This window comes from Phaenicophaeus curvirostris, chromosome 2 (assembly GCF_032191515.1).
Source record: "Phaenicophaeus curvirostris isolate KB17595 chromosome 2, BPBGC_Pcur_1.0, whole genome shotgun sequence".
Classification (NCBI taxonomy): Eukaryota; Metazoa; Chordata; class Aves; order Cuculiformes; family Cuculidae; genus Phaenicophaeus; species Phaenicophaeus curvirostris.
The window spans coordinates 28,233,717-28,255,424 of record NC_091393.1 but is presented as its reverse complement, the minus strand read 5'-3'; the positions used below and the strand labels follow the sequence as shown (position 1 = coordinate 28,255,424).

The 21,708-nt window shown below is 40.3% G+C and overlaps 1 protein-coding gene across 1 annotated transcript in view; it reads left to right on the top strand.

The window, feature by feature from the left end:
- The window catches only part of EIPR1 (EARP complex and GARP complex interacting protein 1), a 78,896-nt gene that overhangs the window by 35,502 nt on the left and 21,686 nt on the right, over positions 1–21,708 (top strand). The window contains exons 4-6 of the mRNA XM_069851592.1: positions 3,916–4,072; positions 16,103–16,202; positions 21,415–21,551. Of these exons, the coding sequence (XP_069707693.1) occupies positions 3,916–4,072; positions 16,103–16,202; positions 21,415–21,551 (394 nt within the window). The remainder of the gene's footprint in view (positions 1–3,915; positions 4,073–16,102; positions 16,203–21,414; positions 21,552–21,708) is intronic.

The following is a 21,708-nucleotide window of genomic DNA, read 5'->3' as shown; positions in this document are numbered from 1 at the left end:
ATAAACTGTATCTTTCAGGAAGTCTAGGAACAGATTTTTTAATGACACCTGATGTTCACTTGAAGTCTTTGGAGTTTTGCCGTCTGGCATTTTCTGAAGCAATCTTCATAATAATTCTGAATGTCTTCATTTTAGGGTCTTCTGTCTGAATCTTGAGACATGAGAGAGAGCTCACTTATTTCAGTATTTAAGTTTTCAATTGTAGGAATTGCAAAGCACAATCCAGGGTTGTGTGAAGTGTGTAGACAATCCCTTCTAGCTTAAAAATCTGCAGATTCATAACAAATGGAGATTTTCCACGAGGGCAGGAATGACTTTGTCATGGGCAAATGTGTTGCCTCTGCAATGTGCAGTCTGTGTTCTTATACCCGCACTTTTCTGTTTTCATCTCTGCCTGGAATGATTTTATGTAGTTAATGAATGTCTGCTGGCTGCTGCGTTCCAGCGGCAACGGTGCCAGTAATTGCCCCGTCGGGTGGGACGTAACTCCAGAACCACGAGTATCTGTTACTCCTGTACTGTTAGATGTGTGTTTCCTTTCAAATTCTCATTAATATCTTCCCGTTACGCTTACTATTCAGGCAAATTTTGTTTTTCCAGGCTTATTTCTTTCTCGGTGGTTATTACTTGAAGCTGGAGCAGCCCTGCAAGGGAAGCGGTGTTTGGAGGAAGATAAACAGGATGCTTCACTTGTCTACAACTTCTACTTTTTTTTTTTTTCTGCAGTGAAATGGCTGGTAGTGGAAAGCTGAAAATTGTCATGGAAATAGCTCTCATTGAGAAGTCCTTTTGAGTGCTGCAGCGAAAATTGATATCGATTTGACCAAGTTGTGACCCTTTGCAAATAGCATGCTCTGCATGCAGAGAGTTTTTGCACTTGCTCAACTTGTAAAGTAGGCATCTAAAGATGACCTCGTGCTCTAGCCGTGGTTATCTCTCTTAGGCTTTGGCTGAACTCACCAAACTTTGTTTCCTACAATTGATTTCTGAGCCCTCGGAGCTGCCAGCATTGTGGGTAGATAATTCCTAACTCCACAGTGTCAAAATGTATGATTATTTGCGTATTCTTTGAATTCTTGTTTGCTTGGTTTTAAGGTTGGGTAATTGCAACAGGAAAAGGTAGAAGAAACTGGGCGTGCATAGACAGTCTTGCAGGTCTGTGAGTGTGATATCTTCTGCTCAGGACATAGTGCTGGTGACCTTGGGGAAACAGTCATAGAATCATAGAATGGTTTGGATTGGAAGAGACCTTAAAGATCATCCAGTCCCACCCCTTGCCATGGGCAGGGACACCTCCCACTGGATCAGGCTTGCCAAGGCCCATCCAACCTGGCCTTGAACATCTCCAGGATGGGGCGGACACAGCTTCCCTGGACGACCTGTGCCTCAACACCCTCATTGAGAAGAGTTTCTTCCTAATCTCTAGTCTAAATCTTTTCCCTTCCTATTTAAAGCCATTCCCCCTCATCCTATTACTCCATGCTCTTGCAAAAAGTCCTTCCCCAGCTTTCCTGGAGCCCCTTTCAGTACTGAAAGGTCACTATCAGGTCTTCTCGGAGTCTCCTCTTCTCCAGGCTGACCAACCCGAACTCTCTTAGCCTCTCCTTATAGCAAGAGTGCTCCAGCCCTCAGATCACCTTTGTGGCCTTCTCTGGACCCATTCCAACAGTTCCATCTCCTTCTTATGTTGAGGATTCCAGAACTGGACACAAGACTCCAGGTGGGGGTCTCAGTACTTGTGCATTCTAAGTTCTCTGCTTGAATTTCAATTAGTTTTTCTCTTCCCTCTGTTTTCTTATCACAGGAATGACCAGTTTCTCTTGCTGTTTTCACCTAGCTACTGGTGGTTTTTATTTTGTATTTCTGCCTTTAATTCCTGTCTGCCTTCTTGTATTTTGGGTGTATTTATGGTATATCACTGTGTATCTGTTGTGTTTTGTCCTATTCTCTGTTTGGGTGCCTTTTGATATGTAAAATATCAAATTGGTGACCTTTATAATGAAGAATTTTTCCTCCTGTTTAATGTCACTTCAGCCTAAGGTCTTTTTCTGATTTAGCATCCTGCCTTTTGACAACTCTCATTGCAGTTGTTCTTGTTTTCCTTTCCACTGATGTAAGTCGGTTGTCTCTGCTCATGGCTCTAATTGGCACTCTGCACTGAAATCAGCTGAAATGTACTGAGAGACAGAACTGTGAGAAGGAGGCATGCAAAACGACCTCAGAACAGAAAACATGTCATTTATCGCTGCTTATTGTCTGGACTCCTCATTTAACACACCTTCCAGCAGGTGGTCGTTCCCCTGCTTTTACCTAACATCATGGTGGCTGGTTACTCTTTTCCTGCTGTAGTGGATCACGCTGACCTCCTCATCTCCTGTTAGCCCTGCCCCAGCAGCTGGAATAATCATAGAATTGCTTGTTTGGAAAAGACCTTTGAGATCATAGAATCACAGAATCACCAGGTTGGAAAAGATCCACCGGATCATCGAGGCCAACCATTCCCATCATTCACTAAACCATGTCCCTCAGCGCCTCGTCCACCTGTCCCTTTAACATCTCCAGGGAGGGTGACGCAGCGCCCTCCCTGGGCAGCCTCTGCCAGGGACCAATGACCCTTTCTGTGAAATTTTTTTTCCTAATGTCTAGCCTGAACCTCCCCTGGTGGAGCTTGAGGCCATTCCCTCTATTCCTATCACCTGTGACTTGGGTGAAGAGACCAACACCCACCTCGCTACCTTTCAGGGAATTGTTGGCAATGATAAGGTCTCCCCTCAGCCTCCTCTTCTCCAGGCTGAACAGCCCCAGTTCCTCAGCTGCTCCTCGTAAGACTTGTTCTCCATTCCCTTCTCTGGACACTCTCCAGCCCCTCCGTGTCTTTCCTGTTATGAGGGTCCCAAAACTGAACCCAGGATTCAAGGTGTAACGTCACCAGTGCTCCATCCAGGGGCAGAATCCCTTCCCTGCTCCTGCTGGCCACGGTGTCTCTATGACAAGCCAAGATGCCATTGGCCTTCTTGGCCACCTGGGCCTCTGCTGGCTCATGTTCAGCCACTGTTGACCAATCCCTCCCGGTCCTTCTCCTCCAGGCAGTTTCCAGCCGCTCTCCCCAAGCCTGGAGTTGCTCCGGGGTTGTTGTGTCCCAGGAGCAGGACTCGGCACTTGGCCTTGTTGAACCTCATTTCCTGCTGTAGTGGATCGTGCCGAACTATTCATCTTCTGCGAATCCTGCGCCGGCAGCTGGAATAATGTGAACATACGCGGTACTGCTCCAGTTTCCTCTCATTCTGCGCTGCTACATTGTGCTGTACTGGGTGATGGGCAATGCCCTGTGTGCATAGACCATACGTTATTTTCTCCTCGTCCTGTGATTGGCTTGTTCATCATAGGTTGTAATATTTAGCTTTATTCATGCAAGTTCAGGTTGTCTTTTGGAAAGTGTGGAAAACTTAATTTTGCAGTAAACTATTTTTGGTAGTAAAGGATGTGACAATGCTAGAGATTGAACTGAAGGTACCTCTTGAAAGGAAGATGTTTAAATGATGTTGAACTTGTTAATGTCAAGGAATTGAGCTGTGTAACTTGTACGTCATTTTCATTAACGTCAATATGGAGAGTGAAGCTTGGAGATCTGGCTTCCTAAAGAGATGGATTTTCCTGAGCACTTAAGTTTGTGTTTAAGCAGGGAGGTGCGAAAAATGTGTACTAATTAAGAGTTTTGCAACAACTTGACTGCTAACTTGAGGTCTCTGCCTGTATCTACACTTTACACTCTTTGAATGCATCTTGGTATAATATTTTTCAGTATTTTAAACAAGCAGATGTGCATTGCTTATAGATTTGTGTGAATGTTGATGCGCTGTATACAAAATATGCCTCTCGTACAGTGATCTCTTGACATTGTTCTCTGTTGCTTAGCTTCAGACAGTAAAGTCGTGACATGTGCTGCTGTTTGGAGGATGCCGAAGGAATTGGAATCAGGCAGTCATGAATCCCCTGATGATTCATCAAGCAACACTCAAACCCTGGAGCTACTCTGTCACCTTGACAACACAGCCCATGGCAATATGGCCTGGTAGGATTCTGCATATTTTATACTCCTAGAAAAAGCCTAAAGGATAGACCTGTGCTGTGAGTTTTATGCAGATTTATACGGTAGAAGCCATGCTAGACGCTTTAAAACTATTCTGCCTTTAAAAAGAAAAGGTACAAATTGGATTTTCAGTCCCAGATGTTTCATAGATTAAAAACATTTATTATCGTCCCAGAAACACATATGGAGTAACAGCCTGTGTACGGTTTTAATGTGTTTCTCCCCACCTGCCCCCATCTAAAACCTTTGTTGCACGGAGGTATAACACTTTGCATTTCAATCTTTTTATGGAATATGAATTTGATGTTGTGCTTTGGTCTTTGTATTTCAGTCTTCACTCAACTGATGTGGTATAAATACAAGTAATTTATTGTTTGTTAAGGTTAAGAATTTATTGTATTATGTGATGCCTGTTTAACCTCTCTTTTCTGTTGCTTAAGAAATGACAAGGAGAGCTATGGTGCTGCAGAGCTTTGGGGTTTTTTTTCCCTTATTTTAAAGGAAACTAAATTTATCCATTGTGTATTTCCAAGACTTCTGCTTTATGGGGATGATTAGGACGCGTTCTTGCTGCTTTCTGCAGGACAAACAGATGTTGATCCACTCAGTTCATATCTTACTAACCGCAATGTTGTTTGACATCATTTTGGGGCCTCTTGACTGTCTCTCAGTGGCAGGAAACATTGAAACCATAAGAATATGGTCTGTTGCAGTCCCAGAAATGTTTGTCTGTCAGAAACAATATGGAGTAGGGAGGTGATCATGCAAGTAATGCGGTCCCTTTCACAATTTTCAGAGAATTTTAAGAAAAAAATCTGGAAAACCTCCCTGGAGGTGTTCAAGGCCAGGTTGGATGGGGCCTTGGGCAGCCTGGGTCAGTGGGAGGTGCCCCTGCCCATGGCAGGGGAAGCGGCATTAGATGATCTTTAAGTTCCCTTCCAACCCAAATCATTCTGTGATTTTTGGAAATGAAACATGAGAATTCTAAAGTGAAAATGCACAAGGACAATGTAATATTGGTGTTGGATGTTGCTGTGTCTTATGTGAGAGTGAAAAGACCCTCTTCAGTTTCTGTGTTTGGGCTCCTGGTGTGTAATGTATCCATCATAATCTCATTATACTTAATAAATTCTAGTAGAAGTAATTTTAAATTATACCAAAAGGGAACAATCCATAAAATCAGTCTCAATTCCTTTTCAAAAATCTGGCTGCGTAACAGTTTCTATTCATTAGCTAGCTAGTAAAAAATAAAGTAGAGTTTAGAAGCGGTAGTTAATTTAGTTGATTTTTAATTATGTCATGCATCCTACCGTAAGTATTAAGCATCTACTTCTAGCCACTGATTTCTAGTTTGAGCTTTGGAGATAAATTTCAACTGGAGACAAAAGCAAATGGTACGTAGTACTTACTGGGTGGTTCTTGAACAAATGCCTCCCATTGTTCAGCCTGGAGAAGAGAAGGCTTCAGAGAGACCTTAGAGCATTTTCCAGTACTGAAAGGGGCTACAAGAACACTGGGGAGGGACTGTTTACAAAGGCGTGGAGTGACAGGACTAAGGGGCTTTAAACTGGAGAGGAGCAGATTTAGACTAGACATAAGGAGGAATTTCTTCATGATGAGGGTAGTGAGGCCCTGGCCCAGGTTGCCCAGGGAAGCTGTGGCTGCCCCGTCCCTGGACAGGTTCAAGGCCGGGTTGGATGGGCCTTGGGCAGCTTGATCTAGGGGGATGTCCTTGCCCGTGACAGGGGGGTTGGAACTGGATGGGCTTGAGGTCCCTTCCAACCCAAACTGTTCTACGATTTGGAGATTCAGTGATTAAAGGAACTTGCCATTAGGTATCTCCTAAGAAGTAGTCCCACGTATGGTCTGGATGGGAGAATCCAAGGAAGCAAGACAAGGAGTTAATGAGGTTTTGATCCACTCTGACTGCAGCTTGGAAGAATCCCTAAAAATGCATCAGTTAGAAGGCCTAGATTACAAGAACCATACTGTTCTACCTCCTCTATTTTTCTACAGACTTTTTTGAGAGTAGACTCGATGGGATAGTCCTCGGAGGAGGCTGATACTACAGACCGTGAGAGAAGGTGTAATCTGTGAGATCTTGAATTTAGAGCTTTTGTCAGAAGTGAAGGTGTAAAGCCAGAGTTTCTCCTTTGGTATCTGCTGGAAGCAGGGTTGCCTTCATCTGGTTAACATCCTACTTTTTGCTTTTGAGGTTTGGCAGGTATAAAATAGGGTAGGTGCTGCTCAGTAGCAAAGTACGTCTTTCAAAAGAGATGAGGAACAAATGAACTAAGCTGGATGGTGTGCAGTGGAATGAATTTGCAATATCGTAAAAGTTAGAAGGGAAATGTTAGATCAACAACGTAGGTACAATTGTAAAGGGAAAATGAATGGAGATTCAACGTTCAGATTGAACATTAATAAAACCTTCTTCACTGAAAGGGCTCTCAGGCACTGGCAGAAGCTGCTTAGGGAGGTGATGGAGTCCTCATCCCTAGAGGGGTTTAAGAGACAGGCAGATAAAGTGCTCAGGGATATGATTTAGCAGTGGACAAGGACAGTTGGACTGGGAGATCTCAAAGGTCTTTTCCAACCTAGGGATTCTATGGTTCTAGGATTACGGAAACAAGAAAAGTGAGAGCCCAGTTATGGGAGGCCTTAAAGATGAGGAATGAAGAATTCAACATTTCAAATAGGAAACAATAGCCAGCTGCTAAAAGCAGTTGGAAAGGGATGAATAAATCAGGAGCAACGATGGATTACTTCATTAAGCTTTTCTACTTGCTGAAGCTGACTTTTTTTAGTGTATGCCGCTCAATCAATCCTAAGTATGGACTGCAAATATTGCCACATCTAAAGAGGAAGACAGGTTATGATTTTTTTTTTTAAGTCATAATATTTCAAGTACTTGGGGATCTTTATCATTAAAATAGTAACTAGGATTTTGAATTCACAAAGGAGAAAATTACTATAAATGAGCTGTTCCCACAGAATTTTTCAAGCAGTTACACTTTATTTGGTGTTTCATCTGAGGTCTCCAAACAGAGTAATAACCAGTACCAGCTCCTTGGCTGTGTGATTACACGCTATGGAGTGACCTCGTTAAAGTTTGCTTTCTCCGTATTACAAGTTAGCTCTGATGGTCCTTGTAACTTGAATGGAAGTTCACTTTATTTAAAATATATAAGATACTATGCACAACGTGTTACTGCAATTTAATAATGATCATTGTGTTAAGGAACACAGATATCTGATGAAAGCTAAGCACACGTATAAGCAATGCCCTGAGGACTGGTGAGTGAGGTCTGGAACAAACAAAAACAGAACAAAACCAACAAAAAAACCTAAACCCACTATAAAACTTTGTTTCAAAAAAAAAAAACAAACCAAAAAGCACCAAAAACCAACCAAGAAGTAAGAGAGTCTGAAACTCAAGAGTGAAAATGGTGTTTTTAAGAGCTCTGATGCTTTCACACTGCATTCAGTTAATGATTTTGTTTCATTTCATGATGTAGGTGATGTTAATTCTTCTATTCTACCCCTCTGTTAGGCCTCAGGGTGTGCATATTAAGGTCCCTCCGTAGTCTAATTAAAAAAAAGCTCAAAACAATTTAATGGTCTATATGTAATGAATATAAACCTGAAAGTAACATTTCTTTCAAGAGGATCATATGATCTTCAATATATGATGTTATATCTGCTTTACAGGTGTTTCATGAATGCAGTCACAGCTTTTTGGTCAGCAAACTTTCTCTTATTCTAACGTTTCATATGTCCTATGACTATGCGAGAAACTCACGAGCCGAATAGGTAAACTGAGGCACGCATCTTGCGAAGCAGCATGAATTACTTACTAATTTGTGATTACAACTGGGGCAACGCCTCCTCCTAACGAGAAGAAAAGTGCTCAACCTTTGTCAAAGAAACCCACAATCTTTATAGCATTCATCTCAAAGCCAGACCACCCTCTACCAAAATTTACGACATATCCCAAAGCTATTACAAGGCTGTTACTATGCTAATTTTTACATATTAAATTTCTTACCCATTAAATTTCTTACCCAATCTGTTGTTTATAAGTCCTTACATTCTTACACCTTTCTTGTACTGCACCAGATGGGTACCAGTTAATATTTCTTAACTATTTTTTCCTACAAACTACTCGTTCAGCCATTTCTTAGTGAAAAACACCTTTTCCAGTCATGTTGTGCAAGAGTGTTTTAAGTTTAATTCAGCAAGGGCCACCTTAGTACTAAAACTTCCATTTTGCAAAAACACCAGTAGTCAAACTCTCACAACCAGGAGTATAATTGTGAGGAAGGAGAACCCTCTGCTATTTCTGTTGAGGTTTCTCTGAGAGCATCGAAAGTGCTGATGGCGTGGGCTGGGGTGTAACGGGAACCCCAGGGGTTTCTAGGGTTTTTGGAACAGCTGCCAAGCATTGTTGGTGTCAAAGGCCTTTAAATTTCTTCACATAATGCACAGAATTTTAGAGCTCTTGGGAGCCACGTGTCGGTGAAGCTGATAAATTACAAACAGATTCAAAAAATCATCAGCACTTAAGAATAATTTTTGCACACCTGGTTTGTTCCCGTGCATTTACGTTCTCAGTCAATCACCTCTGCTATTACAAAGAAGCAACGTAAAGCCAGGTGTCCCTGCCCATGGCAGGGGATTGGAACTAGATGATCTTTGAGGTCCCTTCCAGCCTGAACTATTCTATGATTCTATTCTATGATTCAAAAAAACTTGCTGTGTGACAAATGTTTTAATTTGCAATGTGCCTTAGAGCTCCTTTTCAGTACTGTTGCTTGCCTTTGTATTCTGATCCTTTCTAAAATGGTAAAAATTTTACCTTTTTCTTTCTTCTTCATTGATTTTGTGTGATGCCCTGAACTCTTTACAAGATTTTTGCTTTTGAATCTTTGATTATCCTTTATTGTAAATAAATCCATGTATTGCATAAATCCAAATGCTCAACCGTTTATTGAGTTGTTTTCTCGCATTTTGTCTTTCATTTTTCCCTTTTAACATCCTCTAAAACGTATCTGGAACCAGCAGAGCAATTTAAAACAACCGCGTCTTTTTCATTCCCTTGAATGTCTTTCTAAATTTGAGTGGTTACCATTGTGCAAGTTCAAAACTTCAAGCTATTCAGCTTAATCACGTACTAGGGAATATTTGTGATTCATTAATTGGATAGCGAAATAATAATTGAGCACCTAACACAATGTTTTGTGTTAATTTTTGATCAGAATTTGACTCTAGTTTTGTCAAGTTGAGGGATACTTAATGAAAGTAAAATATGTTATTGCAGGAAACAATAAGGGAAAAATATGCTGTATTTCATGTGTGTGAACTTGCTCGATGGATTCAGTGGACTTCTGACCACTTCTGATAACTTCAATAGATTTCACGTGCTTAAAATGAAAATTAATTTTGTTGAAGTCTTTGCAGTTGTTTTTATCTTGATTTTTGTAAACCATGATACAGAAAGTAGTACGAAAATTGTTACTCTACAAGAAAAAATGATGGGTTTGTAGGGTACTATTTCAGTTTTCCTTCCAAACTTTAAAGTAGTTTTTCACTTCATTTCTCACCTTGCTGTCATATTCCCTAGTTTTGTGGCCAATTCATTGAGTGTTTCCCCACTGAAAGAAAACTGAGCTATTTTTGAATTTTATTTTTTTTCCTGTTTATAATGTCACTTGAGCTGATCGTAGCACTGAAAAAAACAAGGTTGCAGTTTGCCTCTGCTCGTTTTGCAGGTTAAATAGATATTGGCTGGTTTTATTTTCAGTTTTTAGTGAATTACTTAAAGTTGGTGGGAAATTTTTCACTTTAAAAGAAGTTGAACTGTGGAAAAAATCAGTTATGCAGGAGAATTTTAAATGTTCATGAGGAACGAGGTTTTTCTTGGTCTCACAGTCCAGTTCACTCTCCAAAAGCTCATTAAGTGCTTGCTAGTCAGAGTATTTGCTCCTTGGAGTAGAATGCTTTTGTAGTACAATATTCCAGGTTGATTATAGATGAAGTAATGCTGCTGCAACACTTGCTTACGTGGTAGTTAAAACTGCAGGGCTCTGAAACATCTTTTGTATGTCTGTTGGATGATAAAATTGTTCCTTGTACATTTATAATTAAGTGTGTCTGTTTTGTAAAGTGCGTTTGAGAGAAAAAGGGTGCTGAGCAGCCTCAAACAGTCCAAGTCCAGTGTTGAGTGTCGGGAAATGGTGATGGAGAGGTTGGTTGGTGAGACCTCACTAGCTAGGGTACTTCTTGCAGTCTGTTCACCTCCAGTTCCTGCCAGCATCCACAACCACTTCATTAGGGGTGTTGGACCTGGCACAGGTTCATGTAAATCTTTCTCCTTCTTGCTTTCACTGTTCTTTTGGATGGAAGGGATGCTATTGGCATTGCATGGCCTCGCAGAGCCTGGGCAGGACTCTTACCTGCGGACTCCCTATGCTTTCTCACCAAGCCTGTATATTGCTAAAGTTTTTCTTAAATTGATCTTTTTCACTGGTCTTTGACAGGTAAGTCAGTTTTATGCTTCTTTGAGGACAGCTACAGCTTTCCTGGGCAACCTGTTCTAGGGCCTCCCCACCCTCCTGGTGAAGAATTTTGTCCTAATGTCTAATCTAAGTCATCCTCCTTCCAATCTAAACCCATTATCCCTTGTCCTACCGCTCCAGACCCTTGTAAAAAGTCCCTCCCTGGCTTTCCTGGAGCCCCTTTCAGCACTGGAAGCTGCTCTGAGGTCTCCCAGGAGCCTTCTCTTCTCCAGGCTGAACAACCCCGACTCTCAGCCTCACTGTATATAGGAGTTTAACCCTGGGTGACAGCAATCTGTTGTCACTGATTATGTGAAATGTGTTACTCCTCCTTGTTTTGAAACTTTTTTTCCTTTCATATTGAGAAAGAAGGTGAAAACAGCTTTTAATACTCACGGAGATCTTTAAACTTTTCAAACTGTTCTTATTTGACTCTGTTTCTTATCCAAAACAAGTTGTCCATCGATTCTTTTTCGTGTCAATAAATAGAAATCACCTCCTGAGTGAGTTGTTGCTAAAACTGCTAAGAAGATTTGCCTGTGTAGCACTATCTGCAAATAAGCTTTATATGTAGGAAAGTGCTTTTTCTGACATGGGCTGCAGAGTTCAACCAGTATTGTGAACTGAGCTGCCATAATACTGCGTTTCTACAGTAATTTTACTGCATGTACTTTAGACCTTTTGTTTCTGTAGCTGTGTCACCAAAAACCCTCACCTGTAATGCATTCTGCCATCTCAGCACAAGTATGCCCTGTGGATTTGTTCCTAAAATGCTTCCAAAAAGGAAAAAGCGCTTCTAAAATGCTTTAAAACAGTCGCAGAGTCCACAAATATTTGTGCTATCAGTAACAGCAGGATAATTAAATTGTCCTCACTTTAAATCATGAATGTAACACTACTACTGGAATGTAATAGTTGTTCCTAGTGGCCAGGAGGTCAAGAGAGGTGATTCTGCCCCTCTATTCCACTCTTGTGAGACCCAGCCTAGAGTCCTGTGTCCAGTTCTGGAATCCTCAACATAAGAAGGAGATGGAGCTGTTGGAACGGGTCTAGAGGAGGCTACAAGGATGATCCGAGGGCTGGAGCACCTTCCATACGAGGACAGGTTGACAGAGTTGGGGTTGTTCAGCCTGGAGAAGAGAAGGCTGTGGAGAGATCTTTTAGCTACCTTCTAGTACCTGAAAGGACTACAAGAAAGCTGGGGAGGGACTTTTTACAAAGGCTTGGAGTAATAGGACAATAGTGAATGGCTTTAAATTGGAAAGGGGAAGATTTAGACTAGACATTAGGAAGAAATTATTTATCTTGAGGGTCGGGAGGCCCTGGCCCAGGTTGCCCAGGGAAGCTGTGGCTGCCCCATCCCTGGAGGTGTTCAAGGCCAGGTTGGATGGGGCTTGGAGCCCCTGATCCAGCGGGAGGTGTCCCTGCCCATGGCAGGGGAGTTGGAACTGGATGACCTTTGAAGTCCCTTCTGACCCAAACTATTCTATGATTCTAAATTTGCATCATTTTACTGCAAAGAAGCAAAGATAGTTGAGTCTATAACATGATTTTTTCTGATGGGCTACATTGAGGAGGCAGAATGTTCTGCCGAATTACTGAATGTTTGGGTTTATTTTCCATTTCGTATTGCATGAGAATTTTCAGTCTAGCAAGATTTTTCCACTTAAAGAAATAAACGGTTGTCACTTCTATAATAACAGTGAAGCAGTCGTTAATGCTTGCTTTGTCCAAGGCGTTGTGGCTGCCTGCGACTGCCGTTCACGTCTATGAAAGCGTTTGCATGTCGCTTTATTCTTCTTTAGTCTATAATGGAGAACTCTGAATTGTTCATTTGTAAAAGCTCAGTACGTTAATAAATGATGGTGTTAACTATCTTTTCAGCATAAAACACAGATAATGAGTCCTTTTATGTGTGCATTTGAGTGAATATTTTAAAGTCTCTTTTTTCTTTACTAGGAAAACATTCTCCGTAGGATTTAATTTTTTTACCAAACTGGCTAGAAGCTAATTTGAAGCATCAGGAGTCAGATGATAACAAAACGGGGTAGAAGGCAACAAATATAATTGCTTGTGTGCTGTTTATAGATTATGTAAAGAGCAGCCATGAAGTTGACACTCAGTTTCTGAGTGGCAGCTGTGAATTCGACAATTATCTTGTCCGCTCCCAAAAACTGTGAACATCAGCAACTGTGGGCACGCTCGGGAAAATGGTTTATCTTCTTTTTTCTTTTCTAAAAGATTATCATCACCTCTTCTGTATCTGAAAACTGCTCGAAATGAAAACTTCAGGTTTTGTAAAATATATTCTTGCTTTGAAAGCCAGGGTTTTTTTTTTGCTCACCAGTATTTTTGTCCCCTTTCTCCATGGAATTTCATGTGTTTAAGGTCCTGAATCGATAATAAAGAGTGAGGTTAGTAACCTTTGCTTAGTTGTAAAATCTGAACAATTGCTACAGCCACACCCATAAAACAGTGCATTTTCATGGAAGATAAATTAAATAGAAGGAAAATGAGCGTCTTGCAAGGATTGAGTAAATACCTTTTAATTCCAAGGTATGTCAGCTGGGTTATAATTGGCTTTAATTAGCGCACTGCATTCAGCTATAAAAATTCTTTGTCTGGAAACTCAGTGACACTCAAGGATACGAAATGTCTTCCTATGTTGAAAACAAAGAGCGAGCTTCCAATCTAGCTTTTTAAACCAAAAGTTTGGTGGTCAATGCACGGAAGGGCCAAATACATCAACGTACATCAATGAAGGATACTGATATCTGGTTAAAAGAACTTAAATAGGAGTTAATTAGTCAAATCAGATTTCATTGTCAATAGTTAAAAATATATCTTTATATTTTGACACCAGATGCCATTTGCAGTTTCAGTGATGTGTAAGAAAAATGATGGACTTAAATGTGATCAGAATCAACATGAAGATTTTGTAGTTACCCATTCAGTAGTGTGATGGCCCCGATGTCTTTTAATGTCACTTTAGAAGACCAGATTGTGGAAGGTTTGCTGTGCTCACATAGTCCATTAATTGTCTTTATCCCATTATTCATGTTCATATCATGTTTTAATCTCTTTGAAGGATCTATTTGATGTACCTTATACAGCAGGACTAAAATTCTGGAATCTCCATGCCAGTGCCTGTTGGTTACTTGTTATTACAGGCAAAAGGATGGTTGTACTTCCAATTGAAATTGTTTCAGTATTTTTGTTATCAACACTTATTTTCAGTTGCTTATAAGTTCCTTCTAAGTTGTACCACACAACAAGAAACTCTTTTGAAAGTAGGATTGCGATACCACAGGCAAACCAGCCCTATTTGAAGCACAGAATTGTTCTAGTCCTTGTTAAAACACATTTAAAAACATGATGGTAACTTAATATGCTAAATGAAGTGGGTTTGTCCTAATACAAGAAAGCTCAGTACAAATTAACTTTTTGAAATAGTTAATTCCCACGGATTGACAATGAGGTTGCGGGTCATGGTTCCAGCAGAAGACAGATGCAGAAGCCGGTCCTTTCTTTGATTTGCTCCTTTGCCTTAGGGAGAAGTTCAGTGAGTGAGGAGTTGGCCAATACACCCTGAGTCATAGTTCCAGCTTTTTTGCATCTGCTTGGTGTTATTTTTTTTCTTTTCTTTTGACGTATTTCTATTTTTCTCTACATAGTTTGGATTCTCCATAACAGCAAAAAGGTGCAATCATCTGCCTAATTTGTTTTACTAGAGGTACAGGTCAGTTAAACTGTTCATGAAAGAAGCAAGAGGATTTTGAGTTGAAGGGATCAGCTGAGGATATCTTAGGTTGTATTTAATTTATGGTGTGCAAAACCAACACTATCACCTCTTTCTTTTGCCTGCAACTTCCTGTTTTTCTTTCGAGTCTTATGCTGTAAGATAGATCAAGTCCCATGGCCAGCCAGGTCATCCCCACTGTCTTAGGAAGACAGGAATAATGCAAAATTAGGGATCAAATAGGAGTGTTGTAGGGTGCAGTACCAAGTTATGGAGGTAGCAGCTGCCTAATCTTGGGTTCGCTTGTCTAAGGCTGCATCTATTTGTGCAACTTTCTTTCTTCTCTTCAATCCGGGTAACAAATCGATTCATGCAAAAAGCTAAACAGACTTGAAATATTACATGCAGTGCTGGGCTTTTGATAAACCTCAAGAGATTCCTCATGTATGCCCTGAGGATGAGCACAACGTATCAAATGCCTTTGGATAACTTAAGGGATTTTGTGGAGAAATGGGAGTAAGATTCTCCATGTAGCTATTGATAGTGAAGTTGTGCACAACTTTTAAAAAAGGGTGCTAGGTAGGGAAGCCTATTCTCATCAAAGGTCAAGTATTATTCTTTTAAACTTACTGCTAATCTCCAGCAAATCTGTTGTAGAGCATATTCTTAGCTGCTCTGATTGACCTGAACGTGCTGCTTCTCATAGGCAGAACCGGAGGCGAGAGCTGATTTCTTGCATTCCTTCATATTTAGCACAAAACTGGTGTATCCAGGTAAACAGTGAATGTTGATTCTATGGTCATAGAATCACTAGGTCGGAAAAGACCCTTGAGGTCAGCAAGTCTAACCCTTCCTGTCCACTGCTAAACCAGATCCTTAAGCACCTCATCTACCCATCTTTTAAACCCCTCCAGGGATGGGGACTCCACTGCCTCTCTGGGCAGCCTCACCAGTGCCCGAGAACACTTTGAGTGAAGGAGTTTTCCCTAATGTCCCATCTGAACCTGCCCTGGCGCAGCTTGAGACCGTTCCCTCTCGTCCTGACAGTTGGCTTTTGAACTGGAAGAAGTTTGTGTCAAAACTCTGAGGCTTATTATTTTTGATGCACCTTCTAAAAGGATTCACAACGTTACATATAAAGAACTTTGAGGTTTAAAACTATAGCAGTGAAAAGTAAATGCACATTGAGGTCTCTGATTTATTTTCTGTGTACGTATTCGGAATGACCACGACAATGAGATAATCAGTGAGGTTTCTGCTTGATTGCTCTGTGATTCAGTATTCAGGATGGAGGGCAAATGGACCAGGGTTTTTGAGGAGCTCTCTTACAGCTGGAGTAGCATCTAGGGAAGCTGGATGGCATTCCTTTTTTGGACAGATTTGGATGGGATGTCAAAGGGCACTCGAAAACAAAAGTATGTGTACATTAGCAGCAGCTAAAAGATTCCATAAGGAAGTCTACGTTTGGTATCGCACACCTTTTAAGTAATTGATGCTGCAATAATGCTCATCTAGGATGAGTCAAAATGCGAGTTTTCTAGTTAATGGCAGAATTTGCACTTAAAACGTGGGATGGATTTCAGCCGAAGGAAGCAGTAAGGAATATGGTTTCATATGTTTTGGAATAGATTAGATCCACAGAATTAAAATGGCTTTCTAATGCAGATTCTAGTTGATTTTAATGCTAGGCTGTTCTTTTCACTTTCTGTTTTACAGCGTCATGTGGGAGCCGATGGGAGATGGTAAAAAGATTATTACACTGGCTGATAATAACATATTATTGTGGGATTTGCAGGAAAGCTCATCTAAAGCTGTGGTAAGATATACATATTTTTTTTTTTTAAGTAAGTCGTGATGTACTTGAATATAGAGCAAACAACAATATTCACTAGCCTAGAATTTGCTAATCTTTTAACTGCCCCTTCAGAAATATTTTGTTGCATTTAACATGGGTAGGGGAAATTAATAGTTGTCTGGAATATGTGCGTTTAAGAACAGGCAACTTGGAATTTTATCTGTTGCCAGTGGTTTTAAATATTTTCCTTTTTCTAGAATTGCCTTTCCTTTCCAATGAATTTTACGTTGAATAATCTGAAATATTTTGCAATGGATAATCTAAAATAAAGCAACGCTAGTTTTGTAAATGTGTATGAGAGCAAAAATGGTGATTGGGGAAGCCAAAGGCTGCAGTATTCAGATAAGAGTATATTAACTCATGTTGGTTGATACCATGCAGCCCTTCATTTAATTTATTTCCTTTGTATATATAAGCATAATAGAAATTTCTTTTTGTGCTTTCTACTTTGAGTTCTCCATGTGAGACTCTTGGAATGAATTCCGATGCTTTATTTTTTACTCAAATTATTTTACTTGGGATTTATCCACTAAAACTTTACATGCTGTCTCTTCCTGCTACTATCACTGTCCTCAAAACTAACCACCTCACTGTCACAAATACTTGTGAATGTAAATTACTTCCCTTTCCTTTTCCTCCCATTGCTAGAGTTGAGTTCTGAGTAATTTTGGAGAGCACTAAGCTCTTCACCGGACTACGTAATTTCAGCATGATTTTGAAAATAGATATTTCTGTTCTCGAAGTAATATTCAGTTTACTGATCCCTTCAGTATTTCAGTTAGTCTTCCTTGCCTCAAATATCTTTTATTCCGTACTTTTGAAATACGTCAAATATTGCTGGCAAAATAAGGCTTTCAGAAGGGCATAGTAAGTGACAAAGGAATCAAGGGGATATAACCTGTGATGTTTGCCATATGCCTATAGAATATTGTTTTTGATAAAAGGAATCAAGAAACAACAAAAGTAAAATTCTGCATCAAAAATCTCCTTCACCTAATGAAGCTAAGACTATGAAAGTAGATGTATCAGCACTTGACTGGCATCTTCAGATAGGAACGTTTTAAAATGTCTGCTAAAACCCCTAGTTTGCAGAAGTTTAGATTTTACAGGTTCTTGGGCGACGTGATGGAGAATTTGTTTGATTCTCTGTATTTCTGTCTAAAATAATCTAGTATGCGATGTGAGCATGCTATAAATTAGGTTTGGTTGTGATTAAAATTTTACCTGGAAATACCTATTTACTGTTACCTATCTTCTGCTCCAGCAATTTGTAGTTCATTTTGGATGATATTTGCTCCATCATCAAGTCAGTGACTGCTTTTAAAGTGAAGTTTATTAGTGAAAGTCCATGGAACTTGGCTCTGGGAAAACATGTTTTCAGGCATCTAAGCTTAAGCCAAGTGAATCTCTTTGAAGATGACTGGAATCGTTGCATTCCTGTTGAATTTTTATCTGCAACATGTTTGAGTCAGACATGTTTGTGGGTTCCTTAGTTCACCAGAGTCCAGCTGAGCAATACTCTGTGGAAAGCACGAGCATCTCTCTGAAATGCCTACCATGGACTTTCTAGTAATTAAAATGATGACAACCTAAAGTCCCAGTATCATAGGCTTTTCAGGCCCAGAACAAACTCCTGTGTTTTTCTGAAGTCTTCAACAATTACTTTCTTCTTTACTAACTTGTTTATCCATTACAGTATTTAATACAGGAATATTTGCATTAAGATAAGCTTCTCCTGTCCTTTTGATCACTCTCTCTATTATTGTTTTGAGGACATTACCTTCTGGCGTGAAACTAATCTTAGGCTCACTGCATCATTACCTTTTGCAATTAAATTAGCTATTCTTTGCCATTTATAATCATTAGCTGAACCCAAGAGAAGCTCAACCAGTCCACAAAGTCTGGATAGATTCTGCTGAAAAGATGACAGTTAATATTTTCATTCACAGAGTTTAGGATCTAGGTCACCAAATCACCAGAACTTTTCCTTGGGTAAATGTAGTGTGTTTGGAAAGGCAGGTGAGTGGAACATAGTGAAATGAAGATGTTAGAATACAGATATTTTTCAGTTTACGTTATGTTTTCATGAAGGGGAGGAATAGAAGTGTGGGTTTGATCATTTTTATCCACATGGTTAATTAGATTCATTTGAGGTTTCTTGTCCCTTCTAGATTCTTTAGTAGCATTTAACGTATGGATGATGTTAATTCAGAACAATAGGCAATACCTGGCAGTGCCATTCCAGGCAAGATTCCAGGTCTGTCTGGATCAAAGTAACGTATTTAAGTATAGGAGTATGTTAGGAATAAGCATGAGGTGCCTTCTTGGCAAGTTGGCTGCTGTTCCTCAAGTCAGGAAATACATCATGGACCTTAGTGGAGAACTTTGCAGAGTGCTCTATAATTACTGCAACTACAATAAACCTAGTTAATTAAAGGAGGGCAAAAACTGAAGAAAAAATGAAAGGAATTACTGGATCAGAAAGAGGTTCTGTTATGGAACATGTGTAAAGTTTGTGTGAAGTGTCAAGGAGTCCATTGGATCATAACCCACTTTCTTTTGTTTGCTGTTGAATCTGATTTCTACAGGCTTTATCTGATGGCCCATAGAATCAGCAGGTTGGAAAAGACCCATCGGATCATCGAGTCCAACCATTCCTATCAAACACTAAACCATGTCCCTCAGCGCTCATCCACCTGTCCCTTAAACCCCTCCAGGGAAGGTGACTCAACCCCCTCCCTGGGCAGCCTCTGCCAGCACCCAATGACCCTTTCCATGAAAAAGTTTTTCATAGCTCTTGTTTTGGAAGGATCATAGAATGCCTAGGTTGGAAAAGACCTTTGAAATCATCAAGTCCAACCATACCTGTCTGCTATTAAACCATGTCCCTAAGCACCTCATCTACGTGTCTTTTAAGTCTCTTCAGGGATGGGGGCACCACCTCCTCCCTGAGCAGCCTCTGCCAGTGCCTGATAATCCTTTGGGTGAAGAATTTTTTCATAATGTCTAATCTGAGCCTGCCCTGGTGCAGCTTGAGGCCATTCCCTCTTGTCCTGTCGCCTCTCACTTGATAGCTGCATGTCAATGATTAGTTCACTGTCTTTGCTTCTTGTGATTTGTCTAGATGACTCCTCTTCCCTCTAGAGGTTAAGATATGTTAGGCTTGGTTTGGTTTTTAAGGATACTACCTACCGTTTCGTCTTTTCACATCAGTCCTTATAATATCAAAATTTGAAGCAGAAAGGCATCTTAGTCCTTACTGATGTTTTGATAAAAGTAAGTTCATAGAATCACCAGCGTGGAAAAGACCCTCCGGATCATCGAGTCCAACCGTTCTTATCAAGGTTGGGGTAATTGATGTTTTCGTTTGAAGGTAAAGAGCAAAATACAGAAACGGACATGGGTTTCATATACAAATTGATTTAATCAGGGTTGTATTGTCAGGGCATTTTCCTCTTGATGTCAGTTAAAGTTTAGGTAAGCAATCAGTATGTTTTAGTCTTTCTTTCATCCAAGTGTAATATCTCTGCTGAGAAATATTTAATTTAATAGAATCTTTTATGATGTGGTCATATTTTGTAAAGGAACCAAGTGACCCAATGACTTCCAGATGTGCTTTGAAATCCTTCTTAATAAAAGATTTTGAAACATGAACATTATGTGCAAGACAATCAAACATGTCCGCTGTCTGCTTAGCCGCTTGAAATTTGTATAAATTTTAGATCTGATTAAAATGCAAGTGTTTTGGTTCCCCCCTGCCGCCTTAGATATTAGACAATCTGTTAAAGTGATTAGAAGTAAAAGTAATTTGCAGTGTCTGCAGCTTCGTTTTGTGCTGTGTTCACCTGGAATTGGAGGATAACTTCCCGTGCGACTTCGAAGAGAAAGTTAACTGATTTGTGCCTTCTTTTCATTATCTATGGAGATGCAGAGCTATCTGCTCCTTGACATGCAAGCCTGGTTTTGGAACTGAGACCTTTAATTCTCACACACTGTAGGTTAACGATCGAGTACCTGCTATTAATTTATTAGGCCTGTATGTGATGACATGGGCACCTGGGCCTTGACTTGTATATTTTTGAAAGCCGCTATATGTTTATTAGAGTCTTTCGTAGAATCATAGAATCACCAGGTTGGAAAAGACCTCTGAGATCGTAGAGTCCAACCGTACCTATCTGCCACTAAACCATATCCTTATAAACTTCATCTGCCTGTATTTTAAACCCTCTCAGGGATAGGGACGGAACTCCCTCCCTGGGCAGCCTCTGCCAGTGCCCGATGTCCCTTTAGGTGAAAAATTTTTTCCTAATATTTGATCTGAATCTGCCCTGTTGCAGCTCGAGCCCATTTCTCCTTGTCTTCTGTCACCTGGGAGAAGAAACACCAGCACCCACCTCTCTGCAACCTCCTTTCAGGCAGTTGTAGACAGTGATAAGGTCTCCCCTCAGCCTCCTCTTCTCCAGGCAAATCAACCCCAGCTCTCTCAGCTGCTCCTCGTAAGACTTGTTCTCCAGCCTCTTTATCTTCATTGCTCTTCTCTGGACTCGCTCCAGAGCCTCAACATCCTTCTTGTGGTGAGGGGCCCAGAACTGAACACAGGATTCAAGGAGCGGTCTCACCAGTGCTGAATCCAGGGGCAGAATCCCTTCCCTGCTCCTGCTGGCCACCCTGTCTCTGATCCAAGCCTAGATGCCATTGGCCTTCTTGGCCACCTGGGCCACTGGTGGCTCAAGAGTCTATGACACTAGAGTTCTGTTGCTGCAGATAAAATTTGATGTTTTAACATGGGAAAACAGTCCTGTAAGTCCATTTAGCCACTTGAAATTTGTGTGAAATGGGTGTGTTAGTTCAAGTCAGCTACAAATGTGTGAACTATGTTCATATTGCGTATCTATTGTTTCAACAAATGATCTAAAATTGTTTATGTTGATTTCTAAAGTAGTACAGTATTTCTAATATTTCTGAATGCATAACACTGCATAAGCCTTTGTAAAAAAAAGTACTTTGTGAGATACAGAATTGGTTATAGCTTTTAATTTTTTTCATTTTTTATCCTAGGATTTTGGTAGCCTGTTGGAATAATAGCCTATTGTGTGGTTTCTGTCTTCAGTAGAACTAATTTCCTTTTAGCTTTACATTTAGAAAGGTTGCCAGCTTTGTTTCATTATTTTAGCTCTCTAGTTCGACAGCCTTGGAAGGGAAAGGACAATTAAAATTTACTTCTGGAAGATGGAGTCCCCACCACAATTGCACACAGATTGCAACAGCCAATGATACCACTGTTCGAGGATGGGACACACGAAGTATGAGGTAATGAGGAATTGCAACCTTGATCTCTAAAGAAGACAATCTCCTTTGGAGATGGATTTTTTTTTTCGCTGCTTCTAACCTAGTTTTTTTGTTCTCTTGTTTGTTTCTTTTCTTCAAGATAGAAATGTGGCAAAGCTATCACTTATAAAAGGAATGA